General features: G+C 43.0%; 1 protein-coding gene across 3 annotated transcripts in view; it reads left to right on the top strand.

Moving 5' to 3' along the window:
• The window catches only part of SKAP2 (src kinase associated phosphoprotein 2), a 485,390-nt gene that overhangs the window by 44,487 nt on the left and 415,756 nt on the right, over positions 1-25,147 (top strand). The window contains exon 1 of one of the 3 annotated variants that reach the window (XM_075315338.1): positions 18,590-18,672. The exons of the other annotated variants lie outside the window; for them this stretch is intronic. Within the exon in view, the coding sequence (XP_075171453.1) occupies positions 18,639-18,672 (34 nt within the window). The 5' untranslated portion in view covers positions 18,590-18,638. Of the gene's footprint in view, positions 1-18,589; positions 18,673-25,147 lie in introns of those variants that run through there. 3 annotated transcript variants of the gene reach the window in all.

Raw genomic sequence — 25,147 nt, forward strand, 5'->3', positions numbered from 1 at the left:
TTATCAACATTAAATCTCATTTGCCAAGTATCTGCCCATTCTGACATCTTATCCAGATCTTTTTGTAATATTGTACTATCAAGGTCAGATTTTAATATCCTACATAGTGTGGTGTCGTCAGCAAAGACTGACACTTTACTACCAATCCCATCCACAAGGCCATTAATAAAGAGATTAAAAAAAATTGGTCCTAGCACAGATCCCTGCGGCACCCCACTGCTGACTATCAAGAGAAAAGTATTCCAGCTCACCGATATGATGAGTAAATCTAAAGAGTGGACCATCTGATCCTGCACGGAAATCCCAGGCACAGGGAAACAAATTCAGAGGAAGTGAAGTCCAGCGGATCACAGGCAAATGGATTAAAACCTTTTCTTTATTTTCATATCATTAAAAATGGACAGACAGCATCCACAAGGTACAGTTATCCAACACGTTTCGACAACGCCGTGTCGTAAGTTCTTATTCATGGATGAATAAGAACTTACGACACGGCGTTATGTCGAAACGCATTGGTAACTGTACCTTGTGGATGCTGTCTGTCCATTTTTAATGAGATGAAAATAAAGAAAAGGTTTTAATCCATTTGCCTGTGATCCGCTGGACTTCACTTTTACTGCTGACTATAGGCCATTTAGAGAATGTACCTTTTATGACTACTCTTTGTTTCCTATCTTTTAGCCAATTCCTTACCCAGTTGCATATAGTTTCCCCTAGTCCTTGCTTTTGGAGCTTTAGTATAAGGCTATTATGTGGTACAGTATCAAATGCCTTTGCAAAGTCCACATAAATCACATCAGCTGCATTACCAATATCCAGGTTTGCACTTACCCCCTCATAGAACCCCAACAGGTTTGTTAGACACGACTTATCTTTCATGAATCCATGGTGTCTGTCAGTTATTATATTATTTTCTGCAACATATTTTTGCATGTCATCCCTTAAAATGCCCTCAAAAACTTTGCATACTACTGATGTCAGGCTTACTGGACGATAGTTGCCTGAATCTACCCTCTTACCTTTCTTAAATATCGGTACCACATCAGCAATCCTCCAATCCTGAGGCACCAACCCTGTTACAAGCGAGTCTAAAAAGATGAGATACAGCGGTCTGTCAATTACAGAGCTCAATTCCCTCAATATTCGTGGATGAATGCCATCTGGCCCTGGGGATTTGTCAATGTTTAATTTACTCAGACGTAGGCGTACTTCTTCTTGTGTTAAAAAGTTTTTTCTAATATCTAATCTGTGTCTCTTCCCCATCAGTTTCATCCTATTGCTTCTAGTCTTTCCTTGTGAAAATGAGAATAAAACTGATCCCTCTACAGTGTGACAGCCTAAAAGATATTTGTAGACAGCTATTAAGTCTCCTCTCAGTCTTCTCTTTTGCAAGCTAAACAGTCCTAAATCCTGTAACCGTTCCTCATAAGACATGGTTTGCAGACCAGTCACCATTCAGGTCACTCTTCTTTGAACTTGCTCCAGGTTCTTGATGTCTTTATTAAAATGTGGTGCCCAGAACTGGACACAATATTCCAGATGAGGTCTGACCAAAAAGGAGTAAAGGGGGATAATGACTTCATATGATCTAGAATTAATGCTTGTGTTAATACATCCTAAAATGGTTTTTGCCTTTTTTGCTGCTGCATCACACTGTTGACTCATGTTCAGTCTGTGATCTATTAGTATACCTAAGGGGTACTTTGCACGCTGTGACATCGCTAGCCGATGCTAGTGATGCCGAGCGCGATAGTACCCGCACATGCGATATCTTGTGATAGCTGCCGTAGCGAACATTATCGCTACAGCAGCTTCACACACACTTTCCTGCCCTGCGACGTCGCTCTGGCCGGCGACCCGCCTCCTTCATAAGGGAGCGGGTAGTGCGGCGTCACAGCGATGTCACACGGCAGGCAGCCAATAGGAGCGGAGGGGCGGAGATGAGCTGGACGTAAACATCCCGCCAACCTTTTTCCTTCCTCATTGCAGGCGGGATACAGGTAAGTAGTTGTTCCTCGCTCCTGCGGCTTCATACACAGCGATGTGTGCTGCCGCAGGAACAAGGAACAACATCGTACCTGTCGCTGCAGTGAAATTATGAAAATGACCGACACTGCACAGATCACTGATTTACGATGCTTTTGCAATCGTTTATCGGTGCATCTAGGCTTTACACGTTGCAACGTCGTTACTGGCGCCAGATGTGCGTTACTTTCGATTTGACCCCGACGACATCGCAGTAACGATGTCGCAATGTGCAATGTACCCCTAAAGGGGGCTTTACACGCTACAATATCGTTAATGTTTTATCGTCCGGGTCACATCGTTAGTGACGCACATCCAGCGTCATTAACGGTATCGCAGCGTGTAACACTTACCAGCGACCTTAAATGTCCTCCAAAGTGGTGAAAATCGTTCACCATGGAGAGGTCGTCCTAAAACCAAAAATTGTTAATGGTTGTTTATAGATGTTGTTCCTCGTTCCTGCGGCAGCACACATCGCTGTGTGTGACACCGCAGGAGCGAGGAACCTCACCTTACCTGCGTCCCGCCCACAATGAGGAAGGAAGGAGGTGGGCGGGATGTTCGTCCCGCTCATCTCCGCCCCTCCGCTTTGATTGGCCGGCTGCTTAGTGACGTCGTGGTGACGTCGCTGTGACGCCGAACACGCCTCTCCCTTGAGGGAGGGATTGTTTGGCCGTCACAGCGACGCCACTGACCAGGTAAGTGCGTGTGACGCTGCCGTAGCGATAATGTTCGCTGTTGCAGCGGTCACACGATATCGCATGCGCGACGGGGGTGGGTGCTGTTGCGTACGATATCGCTAGCAATTGCAAGAAATATCGTAGCATGTATAGCCTGCTTAAGTCTTTTTCACACATGCTGTTGGCTAGCTCTATACCTCCCATGCTGTATAGCCAAGGAGAAGCGCCAGAATTGGCCCAACTAATGGATGCACCAATTCTGGGCTGATATTTAGGAAGGGCCCAAAACCATGGACCTTCCCAGCCACCTTAGACTTGACGCATCACATTAGAGGCACCAATTCTGGCGCTTCACCCCGGTTCTTCTCGAATGCCCTGGTACATTGGAAAAAAGGCAATGTTTATGCATTTATGTAAGGTGGCATCAAGCTCAGGAGTTTGTAATGGAGATGTGTCTATCAGACACCCCCATTATTAACTCAGTAAATGTAAAGTGAAAAAACACACACAGAAAAAATAGTTTATTTGAATAAAGACTCCCCAACATTATCCCTCATTCACCGATTTATTATTTAAAAAAAATGCACGAAGCTCCAACGTAATCCATAGTGTACTGGTCCCAAAATGTCAGCCGAATCAGTACTTCAACCTATGGAGTCTCATTCAGAGAACGAAGCTTTATAATCCACTCCCGGTGACGTCATTGAGTTGAGCATTGATCTAAAGATAATGAAATATACAATACTGAACATCTGGTGTGGTCCTCAAGGTCAACCATTATTTGGCCCAGAATGAGCTTATGGCAGCTCTAAAAGTAGATGTTCTCTTTACAGTAACATACTAGTAAAATGTGTGATATAAAATGCAGGAGGCTGAGGACTGGCATAAAATATAAGGGTAGCCAAACCACTGATTTTTTGAATATTTATAGTTTCTTAGTTCTGGTCTTGGTTGAAACCGCAAAGTAGCAGAATCTCAAGATAACAAACTGTATAATACATCATGCCTTCAAATTAATTAGGTATTGTGTCTCATTAATGGAAAGCTGGAGGTGGCCACACATTTCCCATCCACAACTCACAGCTCCATGCAACTTTGGTCCATACAAGTCAATATATTGGTTTATTCCCTTGTTAATATCAGTACAGGGTGGGCTATTTATATGGATACACCTAAATAAAATAGGAATGGTTGGTGATATCAACTTCCTGTTTGTGGCTCATTAGTATATGGGAGGGTGGAAACTTTTCAAGATGGGTGGTGACCATGGCGGCCATTTTGAAGTTGGCCATTTTGGATCCAACTTTATTTTTTCCAATGGGAAGAGGGTCATGTAACACATCAAACTTATTGAGAATTTCACAAGAACAACAATAGTGTAAAAACAATGGTGTGCTTGGTTTTAATGTATCTTTTTTCATTAATTAGTTATTTACAATTTTATGACCACTTATAAAATGTGTTCAAAGTGCTGCCCATTGTGTTGGATTGTTAATGCAACCCACTTCTCCCATTCTTGACACACTGATAGCAACACCGAAGAAGAAATGTTAGCACAGGCTTCCAGTATACGTTCTTTCAGATGCTTCACATCTTGTATCTTCACAGAATAGACAATTGCCTTCAGATGACCCCAAAGATAAATGTCTAAGGGAGTCAGATCAGGAGACCTTGGTGGCCATACAACTGGCCCACGATGACCAATCCACTTTCCAGGACACTGTTCATGTAGGAATGCTCGGACCTGACATAATGTGGTGGTGCACCATCTTACTGGAAAAACTCAGGGAACATGCCATCTTCAGTGCATAAAGAACGGACCCTGGAAGCCTGTGCTAGAATTTCTTCTGTGGTGTTGCTATCAGTGTGTCAAGAGTCGGAGAAGAGGGTTGCATTGCCAATCCAACACAATGGGCAGCACCTTGAACACATTTTATAAGTGGTCATAAAATTGTACATAACTAATGAACGAATAAAGTTATGTTAAAGCCAACCACACCATTGTTTTTCTTGTGAAATTCTCAATATATCTGATGTCACTTTGTTACATGACCCTCTTCCCATTGGAAAAAATAAAGTTGGATCCAAAATGGCCGACTTCAAAATAGCCGCCAATAGTCACCACAAACAGATAGTTGATATCACCAACCATTCCCATTTTATTTAGGTGTATCCATATAAATGGCCCACCCTGTAGATTAGAGTTCAGCATATCTTCTGTATCTTTGTGTACATTTCTGTATTCAAAACAATATAAAAAAAATCTAGCTCCTAAAAGGCTTAAAACATTTATTTGTAAAAGTTTAAGTATAACAGAAAGAACAATTCCTGTTTAGGTGACCTTTATTTTTTACTATAATTACTGGAGTGAGAAATAAATTCTTCAACTGGAACTTTTCAAACAGACCACAAAACTTCCAGCAACATTGGTGATATGAATATTTCATAAACCTTGTACTCAGCATCTGACCTGCAGACGGATAATCATTTAAGTATGAAAGGGAATCAATGTAATGAGGCTAAGAGTTTATAGGATGTCATCTGAGGTTTTATTTCTTCCATGCCAGTTTGCGGTGCCTTTATTGTGGGACCTCTCACTTGTATTGTCCTCTAACTTTGTGATGGGAGGATTTGCAACATGTTGGTTTATTCTTCATGTTGACAAAATACCTAATTGATGTGCGCTCTAATATTAGGAAAAAAGGGGTATCTTTTATATAAAAATTGTTTTCTTTCCATTGGCAGTATCTGGTATTGCAGATTTTACTTATTTAAATAAATTATTATTATTATTTATTATTATAGCGCCATTTATTCCATGGCGCTTTACAAGTGAAAGAGGGTATACGTACAACAATCATTAACAGTACAAAACAGACTGGTATAGGAGGAGAGAGGACCGTGCCCGCGAGGGCTCACAGTCTACAGGGAATGGGTGAGGGTACAATCGGTGTGGACAGAGCTGGTTGTGCAGGGGTGTACTGGACTGAGGGTTATTGTAGGTTGTAGGCTTGGTGGAAGAGGTGGGTCTTGAGGTTCCTCTTGAAGCTTTCCACGGTAGGTGGGAGTCTGATGTGCTGAGGTGCAGCATTCAAGAGTATGGGGGATGCACGGGAGAAATCTTGTACGCGATTGCGGGAAGAGGAGATAAGAGAGGAGCAGAGAAGGAGATTTTGTGAGGATCTGAGGTTGCGTGCAGGTAGGTACCAGGAGACTAGGTCACAGATGTAGGGAGGAGGCAGGTTGTGCATGTGCAATAGGTGCATTATCTAATAAAGTCCATAGAAAAATATGGTGCTGTTTTTGAAAAAATCAGACCCTATCTTTTAACCCTTAATAACCCATTCATCTATAAGTGATAAAGGCTCAGCAGTAGAAATGAGTGAATCAGGCAAAATTCATATTTGCCTGCTCTTGCGGATTTTCCTGAGAAATTTAATTTGCAGAGAAGTTATACTCAACAAATTGAATGTCCTTTATTATGGAGAGTTGCAAGCTGCAAAAAGAAAAAAACACTCTCACCTTACTGCTCAACTCTCTGATCCCTCTGCTCCTGAGCGTCACTAGTTCTGTCCTCGTCACATCTCCTTATCACCATCATGAGAGTTGAATCCTCTGGCCTTCATGCTAGGGTGGGACGTTTGACGTGATATGAGTCTGGAGGGTTCTGCGCACAAAAGGGAGTGAAAAATCACTATCTAATGATGTCAAGACATGTGCTGTAACCTTGCGCATGGATGCACAGAACAGTCCTGGGCCTCATCCGTGCCAGAAGACCTAGTCCAGGCTTTGGGATTCATTGCTTTCAGAAGCAATAAGTAGTGGACGGGTGAAGATAAGGAGCTGAGGGGCTGGAAGAGATGTGAGCGGTAAGGTGAGTGTAAGTATTTTAATTTTTCAATTTTGTAACCTTTTGATGGCCCTTTATGGTTTAGCAAAATGGCAACTAGACACTTCTATATATATTCACTCATCTCTCAGCATGCATGCCAATGTAGTATATAAGACACAAAATACCATTAAGTCCAGTGATTGGTGTCCAATCCTGTGTAGAGAAGTAAGCCATAGGATCCCTGCCTCACCACTTTAGTTACAGAAATTAGTGGCATGATCAATCCTCACATAGTACTATCTATGAATACTATTTACATTTTATAGAGAACTGCTAAAGACCCCCATACATATGAGATGAAAATCAGCCTAACCTGTTAATTTGGGCAAGACCGTCTGATGATCTGATAGGCACAGAGACCTCCCAACTCTCTCAACAGATGACGTCGAAGGAAAACATTTTCGGACTATTAGAATTTTAGCACAAAATCCTTCTCTTTTCAAAGGAGATAATCCACAGCCAGAGATGTCATCCAATGATTTTTGCCTCTTACCCCAGTAAAAACACATGAATGCCAGGAGCTATACCTGTCAGTTGAATGTTTGTTCGATAGACAGCCATCTCATGTGTATGACCAGCCTAAGGGTTTGGTTAGATCAACTGCATAACAATAAATAAGTGCATATTGTCCTTTCTTCAGAAATTCAGATAGACAGGAGAAGTAGATAAGAAAATTACTGTGTAATCATGTCCCACCCTGGAGTCGAGGGGTTTTTAACCGACTCGTCGCCGGGCCGAGGGTTGCAGATCCTCTGCGTCGTCATGGGCTGGCCTGGCCCAGTTTCGTGACCTTGAGGCATACAGGAGGGCGAGAAGGCGGTGGACAGGAGCAAGGATGGAGGATTGGGGTAGTGACAGTGAGGAAAATCTTTTTAGATCATGACGCCACCTGTGGTCCTCAGCCAGAGATGGGACGCCACTGTGGGTGCTGCTCTCCGGGGCTGATGGTGAAGGTGCCAGGATGGTGTGGCTCCCCAGAGGTGGAGCGGGATTACCCCGGGGAGGATGACGGAGAAAGGACAGGGGTGGTGGTAGTCCCCGTTGGCGCTGCAGCGCTGGGCGATGGCGCTGGCAAAGAGGAGGCAGAGACAGGGGCTGCGGTTCCAGGTCTTTTACTTACTGGTAGTTCAAGTGCTGCTCCAGAGTACCGATCTCCGCCACGATGGGCTCCAGCCAATCCTGAATCTCTGAAAGGTCAGGACTGGTGTGTCAGCCTACGGGTCCTTCCTCCTTTGATGCGCTAAGTATCGGATCCCTGTGGCATGAAGCACTTGGAAAGCCCGGTGTCAGTTAAGTGTCCCGTCCTGTATGCTGATAGCGCGGTTCCGCCGTGGGGCCAGTCGAAGAGCTGAGCCCCGGATCCTATATGCTATTTGGCTACAGGAATAGTGGGACAGGTCCGGTGACTTTTCTAGCCTGTTGCCGCAACCCTTGCAGAGTTGGTAGACAACTTGAAGTATGCCTGCCGTAGGGTTCTGTACCCCGACATCGCCGGTCCTGTGGAAGCAGACTTTGCTGCCACCGGCTGGTTCACTACTCTCCCTAGGTCAACCTGCTTCTTCCCCTGTGTGCTTCTCACTCCCCCTGGTGGTTGCTCCTCCCTGACCATGAGTCAAGATTCCAGTAGATCGGGAGCCACTTAGTGTGTTGGCGTCCTGTCAACCCAACTGCTGTGGTGACCCCTTTCTGTGACTCGACCCTGGCCCAGGCTTCATTGAGGAGGGCAACCCACTGTAATTTGTATGTGTGTGTTGGTAAAACCGGTACCGACCTTCCTTAGACCCGGGATAAGTACCACACCCTAAAGGAGGTGCAGTACCCTGTGGCACCTGAAGCCTCAGGGGCGCCACAATCACTTTTTATAATAAGAGCCAAAGTTGATGAATATAAATGATTTCATCCATGATGAATGTGTTTGATGAAATCACAGTCTACAATCATCTGAAATGAACTCGGCCAACTTTATACTTTTGCTCCAACTCTTGAAGGAAAAATCTTTCATGCAGACCTTTGAAAGAATATTCCCAAATAATTTGATGACCGGCTGTATGATTGAGCATACATGGCTAGTTTGAATGTCATTAATTGCCAATATGGAGTAAAATGTCTATGGTTGCATCTTCGTAACAATTGTTCCCAGACAATGGTATCCTTAAACTGTCTATGAACGTCTATCTAATGCATATGACCATCGTTAGTATGATTTATAGTAAACAAACACTTCTATATGACTTATATTTTGTTTTTTTCCTAATCTCCTGGTGACTTATTTTACCCAATTTCTGTTGATTATTGCAAGTCTGACCTGATTTTTATTGGCTCTTCACAACCAAAAAATTTGAACTAACCTGAATTACGGCCGCTCTACTAAATTTTCAAGTTCCCTCTGTCATTACTTCTTCAGAGGAACCAGGAAACCTCTAAGCCAGCTGCATCTGTTCATTTATCATCTTGTCTTCATGTATGTTCCCCACCATGCTTTCTGATCTGCCAGGGATTTGTACCTTCACCGCTTCTTTTTGTAACCTGCAGCTGAGATTCTGTGCTGAACTGATAGATTTATTATTAGACTATATATCCTCTTTAAAGCTCAGCCTGGAAATAATATATTTAGCAGAGAGGATAAGTCCAATAGTAGAAGAACCAGCACAATTCCTTAGCTGGCTATGCACATAAGATAGCTGCTGGCCAAATGAGTACTTAACCCCTTCACCCCAGGGCGATTTTCCATTTTTTGATTTAGTTTTTTCCTCCCCTTCTTCCAAGAGCCATAACTTTATTTTTCCGTCAATATAGCCATATGAAAGCTATTTTTTTGCAGGACGAGTTGTATACTTTTGTACGACACCATTCATTCTACCCCATATTGCACTGGAAAACGGGATACAAATTCCAAGTGCAGTGCAAGTGCAAAAACTGTGCAATTGCACAATTGATTTTTTTTTTATTTACCATCATTCACTATATTGTAAAACTGACCTGGAATTATGATTTCCCAGGACAGTACAAGTTCGTAGATACCAAAGATGTGTAGTTTTACTTTTATCTAAGTGGTGAAAAAAATTTCAGAAGTTTGTAAAAAAAAAAAGAATTGCACTTTTGTCGCCATTTTCCAAGACCAGTAGTGTTCTCATTTTTCGGGATCTAGGACTCAATGACAGCTTATGTTTTGCCTCTTGAGATGTTATTTTTAAATAGCCATTTTTGGATAGATGCAATGTTTTAATCACCTGTTATTGCATTTTAATGCAATGTTGTGGTAACCAAAACAACGTAATTTTGGCATTTGAGATCAGATTCATTGATTTTATATTTTGATTGGGAATTTATGAACGTGGCAATACCAAGTATCTGTATATTATTTCATTTTTATTTTAAATGGGGGCAAAACAGGGATGATTTGAACTTTTAGGGGTTTTTTATATTTTTTTTAAAAATTCTTTTTTTTTTACTTTTTTTTTTACTGAATTTACTAGTCCACCTAGGGGAATTTATGATTACACTGAACGATCGCTTCTACACATCAGAGTGCTCTGATCAGCAGAAATGCTGTGTTCCTGTGAGTGCCGGTGCTCTGCCGGCATTCACACAAATTAAGTTATGACAGCAACAGGGGTGGTCATCTGATTCCGTGGTGCCATGAAAACCCACTGGCGCCCCGTGAGTGCTTGGGCTGCCGATGGTGGCGGGGAACGGCGTGATCCCCACTAGAGCACATTAGATCGCGCTGTCAGAGATTGACAGTGTGATCTAAAGCGGGGTTTACACGCTACGATATCGTTTAATGAATTATCGTCGGGGTCACGGTGTTTGTGACGCACATCCGGCGTCATTAACGAGATCGCAGCGTGTGACACTTTTGAGTGACCTTAAACGATCGCAAAAAGCGGTCAAAATCGTCCTGAAACAAAAAATCGTTTAATGCTTATTAGCGATGTTATTCCTCGTTCCTGCGGCAGCACACATCGCTGTGTGTGACACCGCAGGAGCGAGGAACATCTCCTTACCTGCCTCCACCGGCAATGCGGAAGGAAGGAGGTGGGCGGGATGATACGTCCCACTCAACTCTGCCCCAACTTGTATTGGACGCCTGCCGTGTGACGTCGCTGTGACGCCGAATGTACCGCCCCCTTACAAAGGAGGCGGTTCGCCGGCCAGAGCGACTTCGCAGAGCAAGTATGTGCATGTGACGCTGCTGTGGCGCCCTGGACAAGCCAGGTCGTCACAGGTACTACACCAACACACCCCACACCCCGGCTAGGCACATCTAGGTCAAACACAAATCATTGTTACCTTCCTCCAGGGGCTGATGTCCACACCAGGGGGTGGGCCAGGCGGTTGGTCCCGTCCACCGATGAGTTCACAGTCCTGGAGGCGGGAAAAGGAGTCAGATGAGTTAGAGAGAGTGAAGTGGTAGTAGAGGAGACTGACCATGTCCGGGTGCGTGGCCCGGGCACATACAGCAAGGTTGGCAGACGGTGGTGACCGTCTGCAGGAGAGGCTGATTGGAGTGAACCGTACGGACCGAGAACGGGCGGTGGCCCGCTGGTACCGGATCGGGGAGTGAAGAGAAGCCAGCACCATTCGGCAGGGCCTGCGGACCCCGACCAGGCTAGGAGTCGCCGTAAAACCGGTCAAATCCGTTAGCGAAGGGAACCTCCGGGGCTTCCCAGCAGTCAAGACCTGATTGAAGGCAACAGCTCACACCGTAAAGGGAAACACAGTCACCACCAAGGCTACAGTTCCCAGGGCCAGAGCCTGCGGGCAAAAGGGGCTCCCTCAGCATCCATCCAAGCTGGGGAGCGGGTTACTGGTGGGAAGCCATTGGAACCGTAAACACAACACAGGTGCAGGGAAAGGCAGTCACCATCAACCTACCGGGAGGAGAACAACTGCAGCCGCCTGTGGGACCCGTCCATCCAGCCATTTGTTTGACCAGAGACTCCGTGTGAATTACTGGCTGAGTGACTACCACCGTGCTGTGTGGCACAGCGCTGCCCCCGCGACCCTGCACCTCACCAGGCCCCGTAACCCGCCTGTCAATCCCCAAACCCTCACCGGGGCCCCGGGACAACCAACCCCCTACCCACGGAGGGGAGAACCAACATCCAAGCTGCTCCCTGTCATCGCTCCCGGGATTCCCGTCCAGAGCAGCGGTGGTGTCACAACTTCACCACAACCGTGGGTGGCGTCACGGACAATATCCCCAAAACCACACACCACCCCCTTTCACTCACGGGCGAGGAACGCCGCTCGAGTCCCCGGGATCCGGCCCACCGCTTGAGCCACCACCGAGCAGCAGCAGCAGCAGTAGCCGGACCCGAGCAATGGGTGAGCGCAGCGTCCCCTCCTCCGCCCGCGACACTGCCGTAGCGATAATGTTTGCTATGGCAGCGATCACACAATATCGTACGTACGACAGAGGTGGGTGCTATCGCGCTCGACATCGCTAGCCGATGCTAGCGATGTTGCAGCTTGTAAACCCCGCTTAAGGGGTTAAAAGGTGTTGGAGGATCTACGATACACTTACGCCTGTTGGCCTCACATGTCTTCTGATCAAAACAACAGATGTGCGGGGATGATATCGGGCTTGGCTCGTTAATGGGACAGACATGACCAAGGATGTGCCAGTAACTCCTTGGTCGTGAGTGGGTTAAAGGGGTATCCCCATCTCCAGGATCTTATGCCAATTTGCAGTAGATTTGATAAAAATAATATTAGCAAATACCTCTAATTAGAAATGTAGTATAGTTTTCCTAATTATCTATGTCACTTACCTCATGTGCAGGGCATTGCAGCGTAGGTATCCATGGTTACGACTACCATCCAATTATCACTATATGAGTGGTTGTAATCATGGATACCTAAGCTACTGCAATACCCAGCATATTAGGTAAGTGACATAGCTAATCAGGAAAACTATTCTACATTTCTAATTGAAGGTATTTCCTAATATTATTATTCTTATTATTCCACCTTCTACATATTGGGATAGGATCTTTGAGATAGGAATAATTAATATTAAGATGTGTGACCCCGAGATGCATGTTCAGGTCACGCACGTGCATGATCATTATCTCTAACAATGGCTGGTCTTGCTGTAATCATGGTACTTATTATTTACTTATGGTAACAAAATATAGATTTATGCTATACTAAGTCAATAGTCTTTGTTATGCTAGTGCCCAGAATTTCCCTGTTTAATGTACTTTGTGAGTCCAGTTAGGAACTTTAGCCATAGTAGTGCAGATGAGGAATATAAAAAGAGAACAAGAATTGTTCCAATAAGCCAATATCATGTCTGTGGAGAGAAGGTATCAATAAAACATGAGGACTAAAAAGAACATCTGTCTTAACCACTATTATTCAATGAACACAAGAGACCCTTGTTTCAAGGAGTGGTCTAGTCTTTAAGAGGACTTCATGAGTAATGTGGTTATGACCTACTGTGACATATTGCAAAAAAGGGTACAGAGAGATATATCACTCCCAGCCCAAAATAGAACTGGACAGATTTAGAGCAAAATGACATTGTTCATAATCTTCAATAATTATGTCATGCCCCACACGGGAGAGTATAATATATCAGATCAGCCTGTGCAGTTCTTGTACTTGTAGCTTATGTTCCATGTTGTGCTTTTTCGTTCTGAATTACTGGAAAATAGAAATATCATCAACTGCTCAATATAAACAGGGCACAAGAAAGTGACACCAGTCTCTGAGATATCCTGAACCTGATGTGTTTGAAACGTTTTGGAACTTTTTGGAATGCTTAGCTGGGAAAGTTCAAGAGTGTGGGAAAAGTCCTCAGATGTAGGACAATGTGGCCCATCACAGGATCACCACTATTAAAAGCCTTTACCCCAGTCATAAAAAATAAATCTGAATTGTACAGTATTTAAGGTTACATTTCCACAATGAGTTTTTAGTGACTTTTTGATGCTGCATATTTTTGCGGTGTCAAAACACAGGATCTTACAGTTCCAGCAAAGTGAGATTTATCGCAATCTCCTGCCCGCTGTGTTTCTTTATTACGCTGTGTAAACTGATTTGTGGTGCATTTTTCTCCATAAACTTGTATTAGATACGCTCAGTAGTGTATTTAAGATACACTTAAAAGAGGACTTTTTGCCAAATTTTTAACATTGAACTGGATTCAGGATGAATTATTGACTGCAGAGTGTAAGAAAAAAAGTGTTTGTGCAGGAGAAGTACAGCAGAGGTGACAGTGGTGTGAGAGGTGAGCTGATAGAAGGATTTGTAATGTGACTCAGCTAAACTCAACTGTGCTGCCCCTCCCCACACACCAACTCATGTAGGAGGTTAGACCAGGAGATCAGAGCTGTATCATTACATCTCACACACAGAAATCTGCTGTAAGCTGTGATGGGAGAGTGTTCTTTCTTTTGAATGTTGCTGCCTGCTTATGATTAGTCAGCATCATGACCCTAGTGAAAACAATCTGAAAAAAAACCCATCTTGGACTTAACCCCTTCACGACCATGGAGGATATATCCGTCATGGAGCGTGTCCCATTAAGCCCCGCCCCCTGCCGCGGGCAGGCGGCGTGGATCGGCACACATATCAGCTGTTTTCAACAGCTGACATGTGTGCCTACATGTTACGAATGGAATCGCATTCCACCCGTAACATTAACCCCTTACATCTCGCTGCCAAAGTCTGGCAGGGAGATGTATATACGCGCGGTGAAGATTTTCACTTACCACCGCCCCCACCGGAAGTCACGTGAGTGATCACGTGACTTTTGGTGGTTACCATTGTAGCACAGGGTCATGTGATGATGCCTGCAGCTATGATGTTTCACTTTTGTTTTCCCTCAGCCTGGAGCAGAGGGAAACAGGAAGTGACTGTATCTGCTGTTTACAGCTGTATAGCTGTGATTAGCAGATAGATAAGAGCGATCGGATTGCTGATCGCTATAGCCCCCTAGGGGGACTAGTAACATAGAAATAAAAAAGTAAAAAAAAGTTTTAAAAAATAAAAAAAATAAAAAGAACCTAAAAGTTCAAATCACCCCCCTTTCCCCCCCACTGAAAATTAAAGGGTTAAAAAATAAATAAATATACACATATTTGGTATTGCCGCATTCAGAAATGCCCGATCTATCAAAATATAAAATCAATTAATCTGATTTGTAAACGGCGTAGTGGCAAAAAAATTCCAAACGCCAAAATTACGTTTTTTGGTCGCCGCAAGTTTTACGCAAAATGCAATAACAGGCGATCAAAATGTAGCATCTGCGAAAAAATGGTACCATTAGAAATGTCAGCTCGAGACGCAAAAAATAAGCCATCACTGAGCCATAGATCCCAAAAATTGAGAACTCTACGGGTTTCGGAAAATGGCACAAAACGTACGCCACTTTTATTGGACAAGCTTGTGACTTTTTTTTAACCCCTTAGATACAAGTAAACCTATACATGTTTGGTGTCTACAAACTTGCACCGACCTCAGGCATCATACCCACACATCAGTTTTACCATATAGTGAATAAAACATCCCAAAAACTATTGTGCCATCACACTTTTTTTGCAGTTTTTCCACACTTGGAATTTTTTTGCTGTTTTCCAGTATACCATATGGTAAAACTTATGGTTTCATTTAAAAGTACAACTTGTCCCGCAAAAAACAAGCCCTCATATGGCAAGATTTACGGAAAAATAAAAAAGTTACGGCTCTTGGAAGAAAGGGAGCAAAAAACAAAAACGCAAAAACAGAAAGTGCCCCGGGGCTGAAGGGGATAATGAAAATTAACTCTTTAGTTATCAAATATTTTCATTGCAAAGGAGAGGCTAAAAGAAACCCCTCTTCTGGTGCTTAGAGCGCAAAGTGTCAGTAACCACACTCATGTCTGTTGTGCTCAACTTGTACTCTAGATCAGAGCATGGTGTCATTACATCTCATATGAGTAGTCTAAAACAGGTAGGTAATTTGGGTGTAAGACATAATGATATAATGACAGCCCTGATCTCACTGCAGAGTGGTAACAAGTGGATAGGTGGACTCGCAGATAACCGGTATCGGCGGATCTAACTGAATTTTTTTAAAAATCTAGTCCTGGCCTGGAATTGATCCCAGATATCTGGCCAGACGCCAGTCCCCAGATAAGTCTATGGGGACCAGAATCTAGTGCTTAAAAATGGTGATAGAAGGGATAGGGGAATGGATCAATAATCAGCGGCCCCGGAAGAAGAATGAGCGACCGCGGGAGCAGTTACAGCCATGCCAGAGACTCGGTAAGTATGAAGCTCTTGTTTTATTCTTATTTTCTTTATTTTTCCTTTTTTTTATTTCCCAAGTTGCCGGACCCGGATCATTAGCCAGAATTCCCCGAGAGTTCTGGGCCCGGGTGTGGCACTCGGATGCGTTTGAAACCGCGTAAATCCGAACTTTTACAGCTCGGGTCTGCCCATCACTATTACTGACACACAAACTTTGGTGAAAGGTTCTTTATTAAAAAGAGATGAACAGTGTCTATTGTTCCAGGTAAGTTCCTTCATTTTTGTGCGGTGCGACAAAGTAATACATGTGGGCATTGTGGTTATCTGTAGTTTGCAGGATCCTGATTTCACTTTTCAGGCCCAATTCCACTTTTCAGGCCCAATTCCAGGAGGCCTCAGCTATGTGCCCACGCTGCGGATTTACCGCGGATTTTGCCGCGGATTTGCCGCGGATTTCCCGAAAATCTGCAGCAGCGGCACTTCCAAGCCATTTCAATGGCATTTTGGAAATGCTGTGTCCATGCTGCGGATTTTTCCGCTGCGGATTTGCCGCGGATTTTGATCCGGAAAAATCTGCAGCATGTCAATTGTTTGTTGCAGATTTGGTGCGGATTTTGGGTATAGAATGGGGTAAAAAAAAAATAAAAAAATCCGCATCAAAATCCGCGGCAAATCCGCGGTAAATCCGCGGCAAATCCGCGGGTGCGGATTTGCCGCGAAAGTCGCGGATTTTCAGGCAGAAAAGTCCGCAGGTACATTCTACCGTGGACACATAGCCTAACTCTCCACCTTTAAAATTCCCACCTGCGAGTCTCCATCACTATGTAAGCATGCCCATTAGGCACAAGCAGTTTATCACAGCAGTTCAGATTGTCTCCGCTGATCATCCTATTTCATTTTAAAGCCTTTTCCTCCTCTCTATTTTACCCAAGTGCTTGTGGTACATTTTATCTCGATTTTCACAAATCATTTCTCTCTGTAATTGACACTAAGTAATTTGTAAATGGTATGTTATCACTTATCTGTGCTCGGATCCCTCTACGCCTGTATTAACTGTTCCTTTAAGTATTGCAGTACATTTTCCCTCTGGAGAGAGCTCGCAGGCAGTCAGAATTGCTAATGTAAACAGTAGCTAAACAAATATTGCTATCTATTTTCAGAAGGAATGTCTTGTTAACATTTTTGATACTTTTTTTTCTTATCTCAGCTAGACTTTCCTGGTGAACCTGATTCCTGTGCTAGCTTTCCTGCAGGTTTTTCTGGCACATGTTGTTAGGGGCTTGGGGAAGACAATACAGTCAGACATGAAGTCACAGAAATGACAAACAATGTTTCAGTTTTATAATGACATGATGTAAAATAACGAGCATTGCATGATTTTATATATATATATATATATATATATATATATATACAGTACAGACCAAAAGTTTGGACTTCTCATTCAAAGAGTTTTCTTTATTTTCATGACTCTGAAAATTGTAGATTCTATGAATTAACATGTCTGGAATGAAATACTTAACAAAAAAGTGTGAAACAACTAAAAATATGTCTTATATTCTAGGTTCTTCAAAGTAGCCACCTTTTGCTTTGATTACTGCTTTGCATGCTCTTGGCATTCTCTTGATGAGCTTCAAGAGGTAGTCAACGGAAATGGTTTTCCAACAGTCTTGAAGGAGTTCCTAGAGATGCTTCGCACTTGATGGCCCTTTTGCCTTTACTCTGCGGTCCAGCTCACCCCAAACCATCTCGATTGGGTTCAGGTCTGGTGACTGTGGAAGCCAGGTCATCTGGCGTAGCACCCCATCACTCTCCTTCTAATGCCAGCGTCACACGGTACGATCTATCGTGCGATCGCACGAGCGATCGTACCCGCCCCCGTCGTTTGTGCGTCAGGGGTAATTAGTTGCCCGTGGCGCACAAAGTCGTTTACCCCCGTCACACGTACTTACCTGCTGAGCGACGTCGCTGTGGGCGGCGAACATCCACTTCCTGAAGGAGGAGGGACGTTCAGCGTCACAGCGACGTCACACAGTGGCCGGCCAATAGAAGCGGAGGGGCGGAGATGAGCGGGACGTAAACATCCCGCCCACCTTCTTCCTTCCGCATTGCCGGCAGGACGCAGGTAAGCTGTGTTCATCGTTCCCGGGGTGTCACACAGAGCGATGTGTGCTGCCCCGGGAATGATGAACAACCAGCGCGCAGAAGGAGGAACGACTTTTTGAAAATGAGCGACGTGTCAATGAGCAACAATAAGGTGAGTATTTTTGCTCGTTCACCGTCGCTCGTAGCTGTCACACACTACGATATATCAAACTATGCCAGATGTGCGTCACTAACAATGTAACCCCGCCGACATATCACCCGTTATATCGTACCGTGTGAGTCAAATAGCCCTTACACAGCCTGGAGGTGTGTTTGGGGTTATTGTCCTGATGAAAATAAAGAAAACTCTTTGAATGAGAAGGTGTGTGTCGAAACGTTTGGTCTGTACTGTGTGTTTGTGTGTGTGTGTATATGTGATATATATATATATATATATATATTTATATATAATTTTCATAAAACAATAATGAAGTAGAATGAATAGGGCACGTATAGATGCATCCATTCAATGGCAAGTGTGAAATTATTGGCAACATTCCTAAAAATCCTCTATATGTGAACAGTGGAAATATCTGCCTGTGTATTTTACCGTACGCTTGTTGTGGATTTTTAATGTTCAGTCCCTATCTATTATACACAGGAAATCTGCAATATCTGGACGGATGAGACTTTTTGCAGAAACAAGAACATGTAATGTCTTTCCAACACACAAGTTTTATATTTGATGGTAATGACTTACCGTAATTTGTTTTTTAAATATCAAGTATACTGATGGTAGGGGCATCGCTAGGAATTTAGATCTGGGGCATGTGCCCTGGATAATAACTGTATTGCCCAGAATCTGTAGTCAGTGCCTGCGTGATGTCAAAATACCGCTGATGTGACTCCTGCGAGGTGGTGATACATAGTGTAGATGACGTTTACTTCATCATCTACTACATTACCTGTTACCACTCGGTGTTAACTGTGGTGTTACATAGGACTGCAGATCACATCTACTACATTATCTGTACTCAGAGATATTAATGTGTTATCTGTGGTTTTACGTAGGACTGCAGGCGACATCTACTACATTATCTGTACTCCGAGATATCACTGTGTTATCTGTGGTGTTACATAGGACTGCAGGTGACATCTACTACATTAGCTGTACTCAGAGATATAACTGTTTTTGTCTGTGTTGTTACATAGAGCTGCAGGTAATATCTACGACATTATATGTACTCAGAGATCACTGTATTATCTGTGGTGTTACATAGGACTGCAAGACACCCCTACTGAATTATCTGTACTCAGATATCATTGTGTTATCTGTGGTGTTACATAGGACTGCAGGTCATATCTACTACATTATATGTAGAGATGAGCGAACCGGTCCCGGTTCGGCTTGAGGCCGGTTCGCCGAACGGGGGTCCCGTTCGAGTTCGGTTCGTCGAACGTTCGACGAACCGAACTCGAACGTATAGGCTATAATGGGAGGCAATCACAAACACATAAAAATGCATTATAAATGTACACAAACAGTTAATAAATATTGCCATAACACTTACCGGTCCTCGCGATCCCTTCTGCACTCTGTTTCCTGCCGCTATTCCATCCGATGATCGCTGAATCCTCCCGGTGACCTGCACTGCCAGCAGAGATGCAGGACCTATCGTGACGTCAAAATAGCCATGTGACCAGTCACGTGGCTATTATCTCATTGGCTACAGACTGGTCACATGACTATGACACGTCATGTAGGACCTGCGAGTGCATCTCTCCGGTACACGGTGCACATATGTGTATCGCCGTGTACCGGCGACATGCTCTAGCACACGGTCGACTCCCCGTTCCGTTAGGGACCGGCTGACACAGCCGGTCATTAACGGAGATCACCGTTGCCATAGCAACGCAGTTAGCGGTGACGTCACCGCTAACCGCGGCTCCGAGAGCACCGTTGCTATGGTAACGCGTCTGTCAGCGTTACCGCTGTTACCGCTAGCAGCCAGCACTGATCACTCACGGAGTGAAGGCTGCACGCTGCTTCCCCTTGTAGTGATGATTGTAGTGAGGATGAGGTTCCCCAGCCCCAAGTGATGAGCTGGTGAACCTCATCCTCACTACAATCGTCACTACTACTACACTAGAAAGAAAGAAGACAGAACAGCAGGATCGTGGAGGGCTGACAGGGGGTAATAAAGATGGAGTCTCTAATGTGTCTGTGTATTTATTTCTATTAAAGTATTTTTTCTCTGTGTGGTGTCTTTTTTTTAACCCTTTATTGGAGATTCTTAATGGCCGGGTCAAACGTGTCTGACATTAAGAATCTCTGGCTTAATACTGGCTGGTAAAACAAAGCCAGTATTAACTCATGATTACCCAACAAGCCACCCGGCTCCAGGGCTGTTGGAAGAGTTGGATACAGCGCCAGATGATGGCGCTTCTATGAGAGCGCCATTTTCTGGGACGGCTGCGGACTGAAATCCGCAGTAGAGGCGCCCACAAACCTCGGGCTAACCTGTGCTGCGGATTCCAATCCCCAGCTGCCTAGTTGTACCCGGCTGGACACAAAAATGGGGAGAAGCCCACGTCATTTGTTTTTTAATTATTTCATGAAATAAGTGAAATAATTAAAAAAAAATGGGCTTCCCTATATTTTTGGTTCCCAGCCGTGTACAAATAGGCAACTGGGGGTTGGAGGCAGCCCGTGGCTGCCAGCTGTACCTGGCTAGCATACAAAAATATGGCGAAGCCCACGTCATTTTTTTGGTGGGCAAAAAAATTCTGCATACAGTCCTGGATGGAGTATGCTGAGCCTTGTAGTTCTGCAGCTGCTGTCTGCTCTTCTCCATACAGACAGACAGCAGCTGCAGAACTACAAGGCTCAGCATACTCCATCCAGGACTGTATGCAGAAGTTTTTTGCCCCCTGAAAAAATTATGTGGGCTTCGCCATATTTTTGTATGCTAGCTAGCTTCTGGCGCTGTATCCAACTCTTCCAGCACCTGCCTGCTATACCTGGCTAGCATACAAAAATATGGCGACGCTCACGTCCTTTTTTTGTAGTTTTTTGGCAAAAAAAATAAAAAATGCTTCCCTGGATTTTCCATTGCCAGTGAAGGTAACACCAAGCAGTGGGGGTTAGCAGCTAGTAGCTGCTTGGATTACCCTTAGCTAGCAATACAAAAAATGCAGCGGGAGCCCATATATATTTTTTTTAATTATTTATTTAAATAACTAAAAATAAAATGGGCTTCCCTGTATTTTGATTGCTGGACATCACAGTGCTGTAAAAATAAATCTTTAAAAAAATGACGTAGCGCTCCGCGGTATTTTTGATTCTCAGCGCAGATAAAGCAGACAGCTATGGGTTGCCACCCCCATCTGCCTGCCGTTACCTTGGTTGGCAATCAAAATACAGGGAAGCCCATTAATTTTTTCTATTTAAAAAATAGTTAAAAAAAAAAAATGACGTTGGGTCCCCCCATTTTTGATAGCCAGCTAGGGTAAAGCAGACGGCTGTAGCCTGAAAACCACAGCTGGCAGCTTTATCGTGGTTGGGGATCCAATGTGGAGGTCCCCTCAGGCTCTTTTTTATAATTATTTTATAAATATTAATAATTACACAATAAAAGTAGGGTCCCCCCCAAATTGGATCACCAGCCAAGGTAAAGCGGACAGCTGTGGTCTGGTATTCTCAGGGTGGGAAGGTCCATAGTTATTGGGCCTTCACAGCCTAAAAATAGCAGGCCGCAGGCACCCCAGACGTGGCGCATCCACTAGATGCGCCAATCCTGGCGCTTCACCCCAGCTCATCCCGTGCCCTGGTGCAGTGGCAAACGGGGTAATAAATCGGGTTGATACTAGCTGTAAAGTCACCTGAGATCAAGCCCAGCAGTTTGTGATGTCATGGCGTCTATTAGATACCCAACATCATAAACTGTCAGTACTAACAAAAACAAAAAATCGACAAAAGAAATTTATTTGAAAAAACAGTCCCAAAAACATTTCCTCTTTCACCAATTTATTGTAAGAAAAAAAATAAAGGGGTCCCACGACGACTCTGGACCGTCTAGAATATGGGGGGGAGACACTCAGGGAACGTATCCCCCATTTTCTAGGAGTGCGGACCCTTCATGTGAGGAGTGTGGGTGCAATGAATCTGCACTCACTCTCCCCGGGTCCACAGCAGCAGAGTCCATGTCGTAATGGTTGCTACCAAAGCTGCAATGCCCTGCTCATGAGGTAAGGGCATGCCTAATCAGGAGAACTACTGTAGAGGAAGCTCTGCTCACTGGTATATAGGTGCTCAGAGGTAATAATAGATAAAATTAGTGAGTAACCTCGGCACTCTATATCTCCCAGACTAAGTCAGTAAGTCACAATGGATAGTAATGCAAAATCACTCTTTATTGGTCCGTATTAAGAAATTTTTTTTTTCATAAGCATATATGTTTTTGTCCAAAACAAGTTACAAATGACGTTTCGGCCTGAGCCTTCGTCAGATTGGACTTATCTGCATGTAATCATGAAAAATGACAATAATCAGTATCACATAAGAGTGAGAGAACAATAACATAAACTCGAACAATGTAGAGGTACAATTGGGATGCAGCAAAAAAATTGCAACACAGCAAGAAATGAAACACATGATACAAATGTCATAATACAGTACAAGGACAATATAGTAATGACAAATATGGGGTCAGAGTAGGCTTAGACAGCTCTGGTACGAAAGAGATGTCAATCATAAAGTAACATGTGCAGTAGGTGCAGAGCTACAGTATGCATGGCAGAGCTAATGGGTAGACCGACCATAGAAAAAGAACGGAGAAAAAGTGGAGAAAAAGTGGAGAAAAAGTGGAGGAAAAAGTGGAGAAAAAGTGGAGAAAAAGTGGAGAAAAAGTGGAGAAAAAGTGGAGAAAAAAAAATGAAGAAAAAGTGGAGAAAAAGTGGAGAAAAAAATGTAGAAAAAGTGGAGAAAAAGTGGAGAAAAAGTGGAGAAAAAGTGGAGAAAAAGTGGAGAAAAAAGTGGAGAAAAAGTGGAGAAAAAGTGGAGAAAAAGTGGAGAAAAAAATGTAGAAAAAGTGGAGAAAAAGTGGAGAAAAAATGGAGAAAAAGTGGAGAAAAAGTGGAGAAAAAGTGGAGAAAAAGTGGAGAAAAAAGTGGAGAAAAAAGTGGAGAAAAAAGTGGAGAAAAAGTGGAGAAAAAGTGGAGAAAAAGTGGAGAAAAAGTGGAGAAAAAGTGGAGAAAAAGTGGAGAAAAAATGGAGAAAAAGTGGAGAAAAAGTGGAGAAAAAGTGGAGAAAAAATGGAGAAAAAGTGGAGAAAAAATGGAGAAAAAGTGGAGAAAAAGTGGAGAAAAAGTGGAGAAAAAAATGTAGAAAAAGTGGAGAAAAAATGGAGAAAAAGTGGAGAAAAAGTGGAGAAAAAGTGGAGAAAAAGTGGAGAAAAAGTGGAGAAAAAAGTGGAGAAAAAAGTGGAGAAAAAAGTGGAGAAAAAAGTGGAGAAAAAGTGGAGAAAAAGTGGAGAAAAAGTGGAGAAAAAGTGGAGAAAAAATGGAGAAAAAGTGGAGAAAAAGTGGAGAAAAAGTGGAGAAAAAATGGAGAAAAAGTGGAGAAAAAATGGAGAAAAAGTGGAGAAAAAATGGAGAAAAAGTGGAGAAAAAAATGTAGAAAAAGTGGAGAAAAAATGGAGAAAAAATGGAGAAAAAGTGGAGAAAAAATGGAGAAAAAGTGGAGAAAAAAATGTAGAAAAAGTGGAGAAAAAGTGGAGAAAAAAAATGGAGAAAAAGTGGAGAAAAAGTGGAGAAAAAGTGGAGAAAAAGTGGAGAAAAAGTGGAGAAAAAAATGTAGAAAAAGTGGAGAAAAAATGTAGAAAAAGTGGAGAAAAAATGTAGAAAAAGTGGAGAAAAAATGTAGAAAAAGTGGAGAAAAAAATGTAGAAAAAGTGGAGAAAAAATGGAGAAAAAGTGGAGAAAAAGTGGAGAAAAAGTGGAGAAAAAGTGGAGAAAAAGTGGAGAAAAAATGGAGAAAAAGTGGAGAAAAAAATGTAGAAAAAGTGGAGAAAAAGTGGAGAAAAAAAATGGAGAAAAAGTGGAGAAAAAGTGGAGAAAAAGTGGAGAAAAAGTGGAGAAAAAGTGGAGAAAAAAATGTAGAAAAAGTGGAGAAAAAATGGAGAAAAAGTGGAGAAAAAATGTAGAAAAAGTGGAGAAAAAAATGTAGAAAAAGTGGAGAAAAAGTGGAGAAAAAGTGGAGAAAAAAATGTAGAAAAAGTGGAGAAAAAAATGGAGAAAAAGTGGAGAAAAAGTGGAGACAAAGTGGAGACAAAGTGGAGAAAAAGTGGAGACAAAGTGGAGAAAAAGTGGAGAAAAAGTGGAGAAAAAGTGGAGAAAAAGTGGAGAAAAAGTGGAGAAAAAAATGTAGAAAAAGTGGAGAAAAAAATGGAGAAAAAGTGGAGAAAAAGTGGAGAAAAAGTAGAGAAAAAGTGGAGAAAAAAATGGAGAAAAAGTGGAGAAAAAGTGGAGAAAAAATGGAGAAAAAATGGAGAAAAAGTGGAGAAAAAATGGAGAAAAAGTGGAGAAAAAATGGAGAAAAAGTGGAGAAAAAAATGTAGAAAAAGTGGAGAAAAAGTGGAGAAAAAAATGGAGAAAAAGTGGAGAAAAAGTGGAGAAAAAGTAGAGAAAAAGTGGAGAAAAAAATGGAGAAAAAGTGGAGAAAAAGTGGAGAAAAAGTGGAGAAAAAATGGAGAAAAAATGGAGAAAAAGTGGAGAAAAAGTGGAGAAAAAGTGGAGAAAAAAATGTAGAAAAAGTGGAGAAAAAATGGAGAAAAAGTGGAGAAAAAGTGGAGAAAAAGTGGAGAAAAAAATGTAGAAAAAGTGGAGAAAAAATGGAGAAAAAGTGGAGAAAAAATGGAGAAAAAGTGGAGAAAAAATGGAGAAAAAGTGGAGCACCCTTTGGTGCCTTTCATGTGGCACTAAGGGGTGCTTAGCTTTGTATTTAGCCAAAAAAATGAAAAAAAAAAAATGGCGTAGGGTTCCCCCTAGTTTTGTAGCCAGCTAGGGTAAAGCAGACGGCTGCAGCCTGCAGACCACAGCTGGCAACCTCACCTTGGCTGGTAATCCAAAACTGAGGGCACCCCACGCTGTTATTTTAAATTAAATAAATAATGAAAAAAAAAACACGTAGGGGTCCCCCAAAATTGGATTACCAGCCAAGGTAA

This window comes from Anomaloglossus baeobatrachus, chromosome 6, assembly GCF_048569485.1.
Source record: "Anomaloglossus baeobatrachus isolate aAnoBae1 chromosome 6, aAnoBae1.hap1, whole genome shotgun sequence".
Classification (NCBI taxonomy): Eukaryota; Metazoa; Chordata; class Amphibia; order Anura; family Aromobatidae; genus Anomaloglossus; species Anomaloglossus baeobatrachus.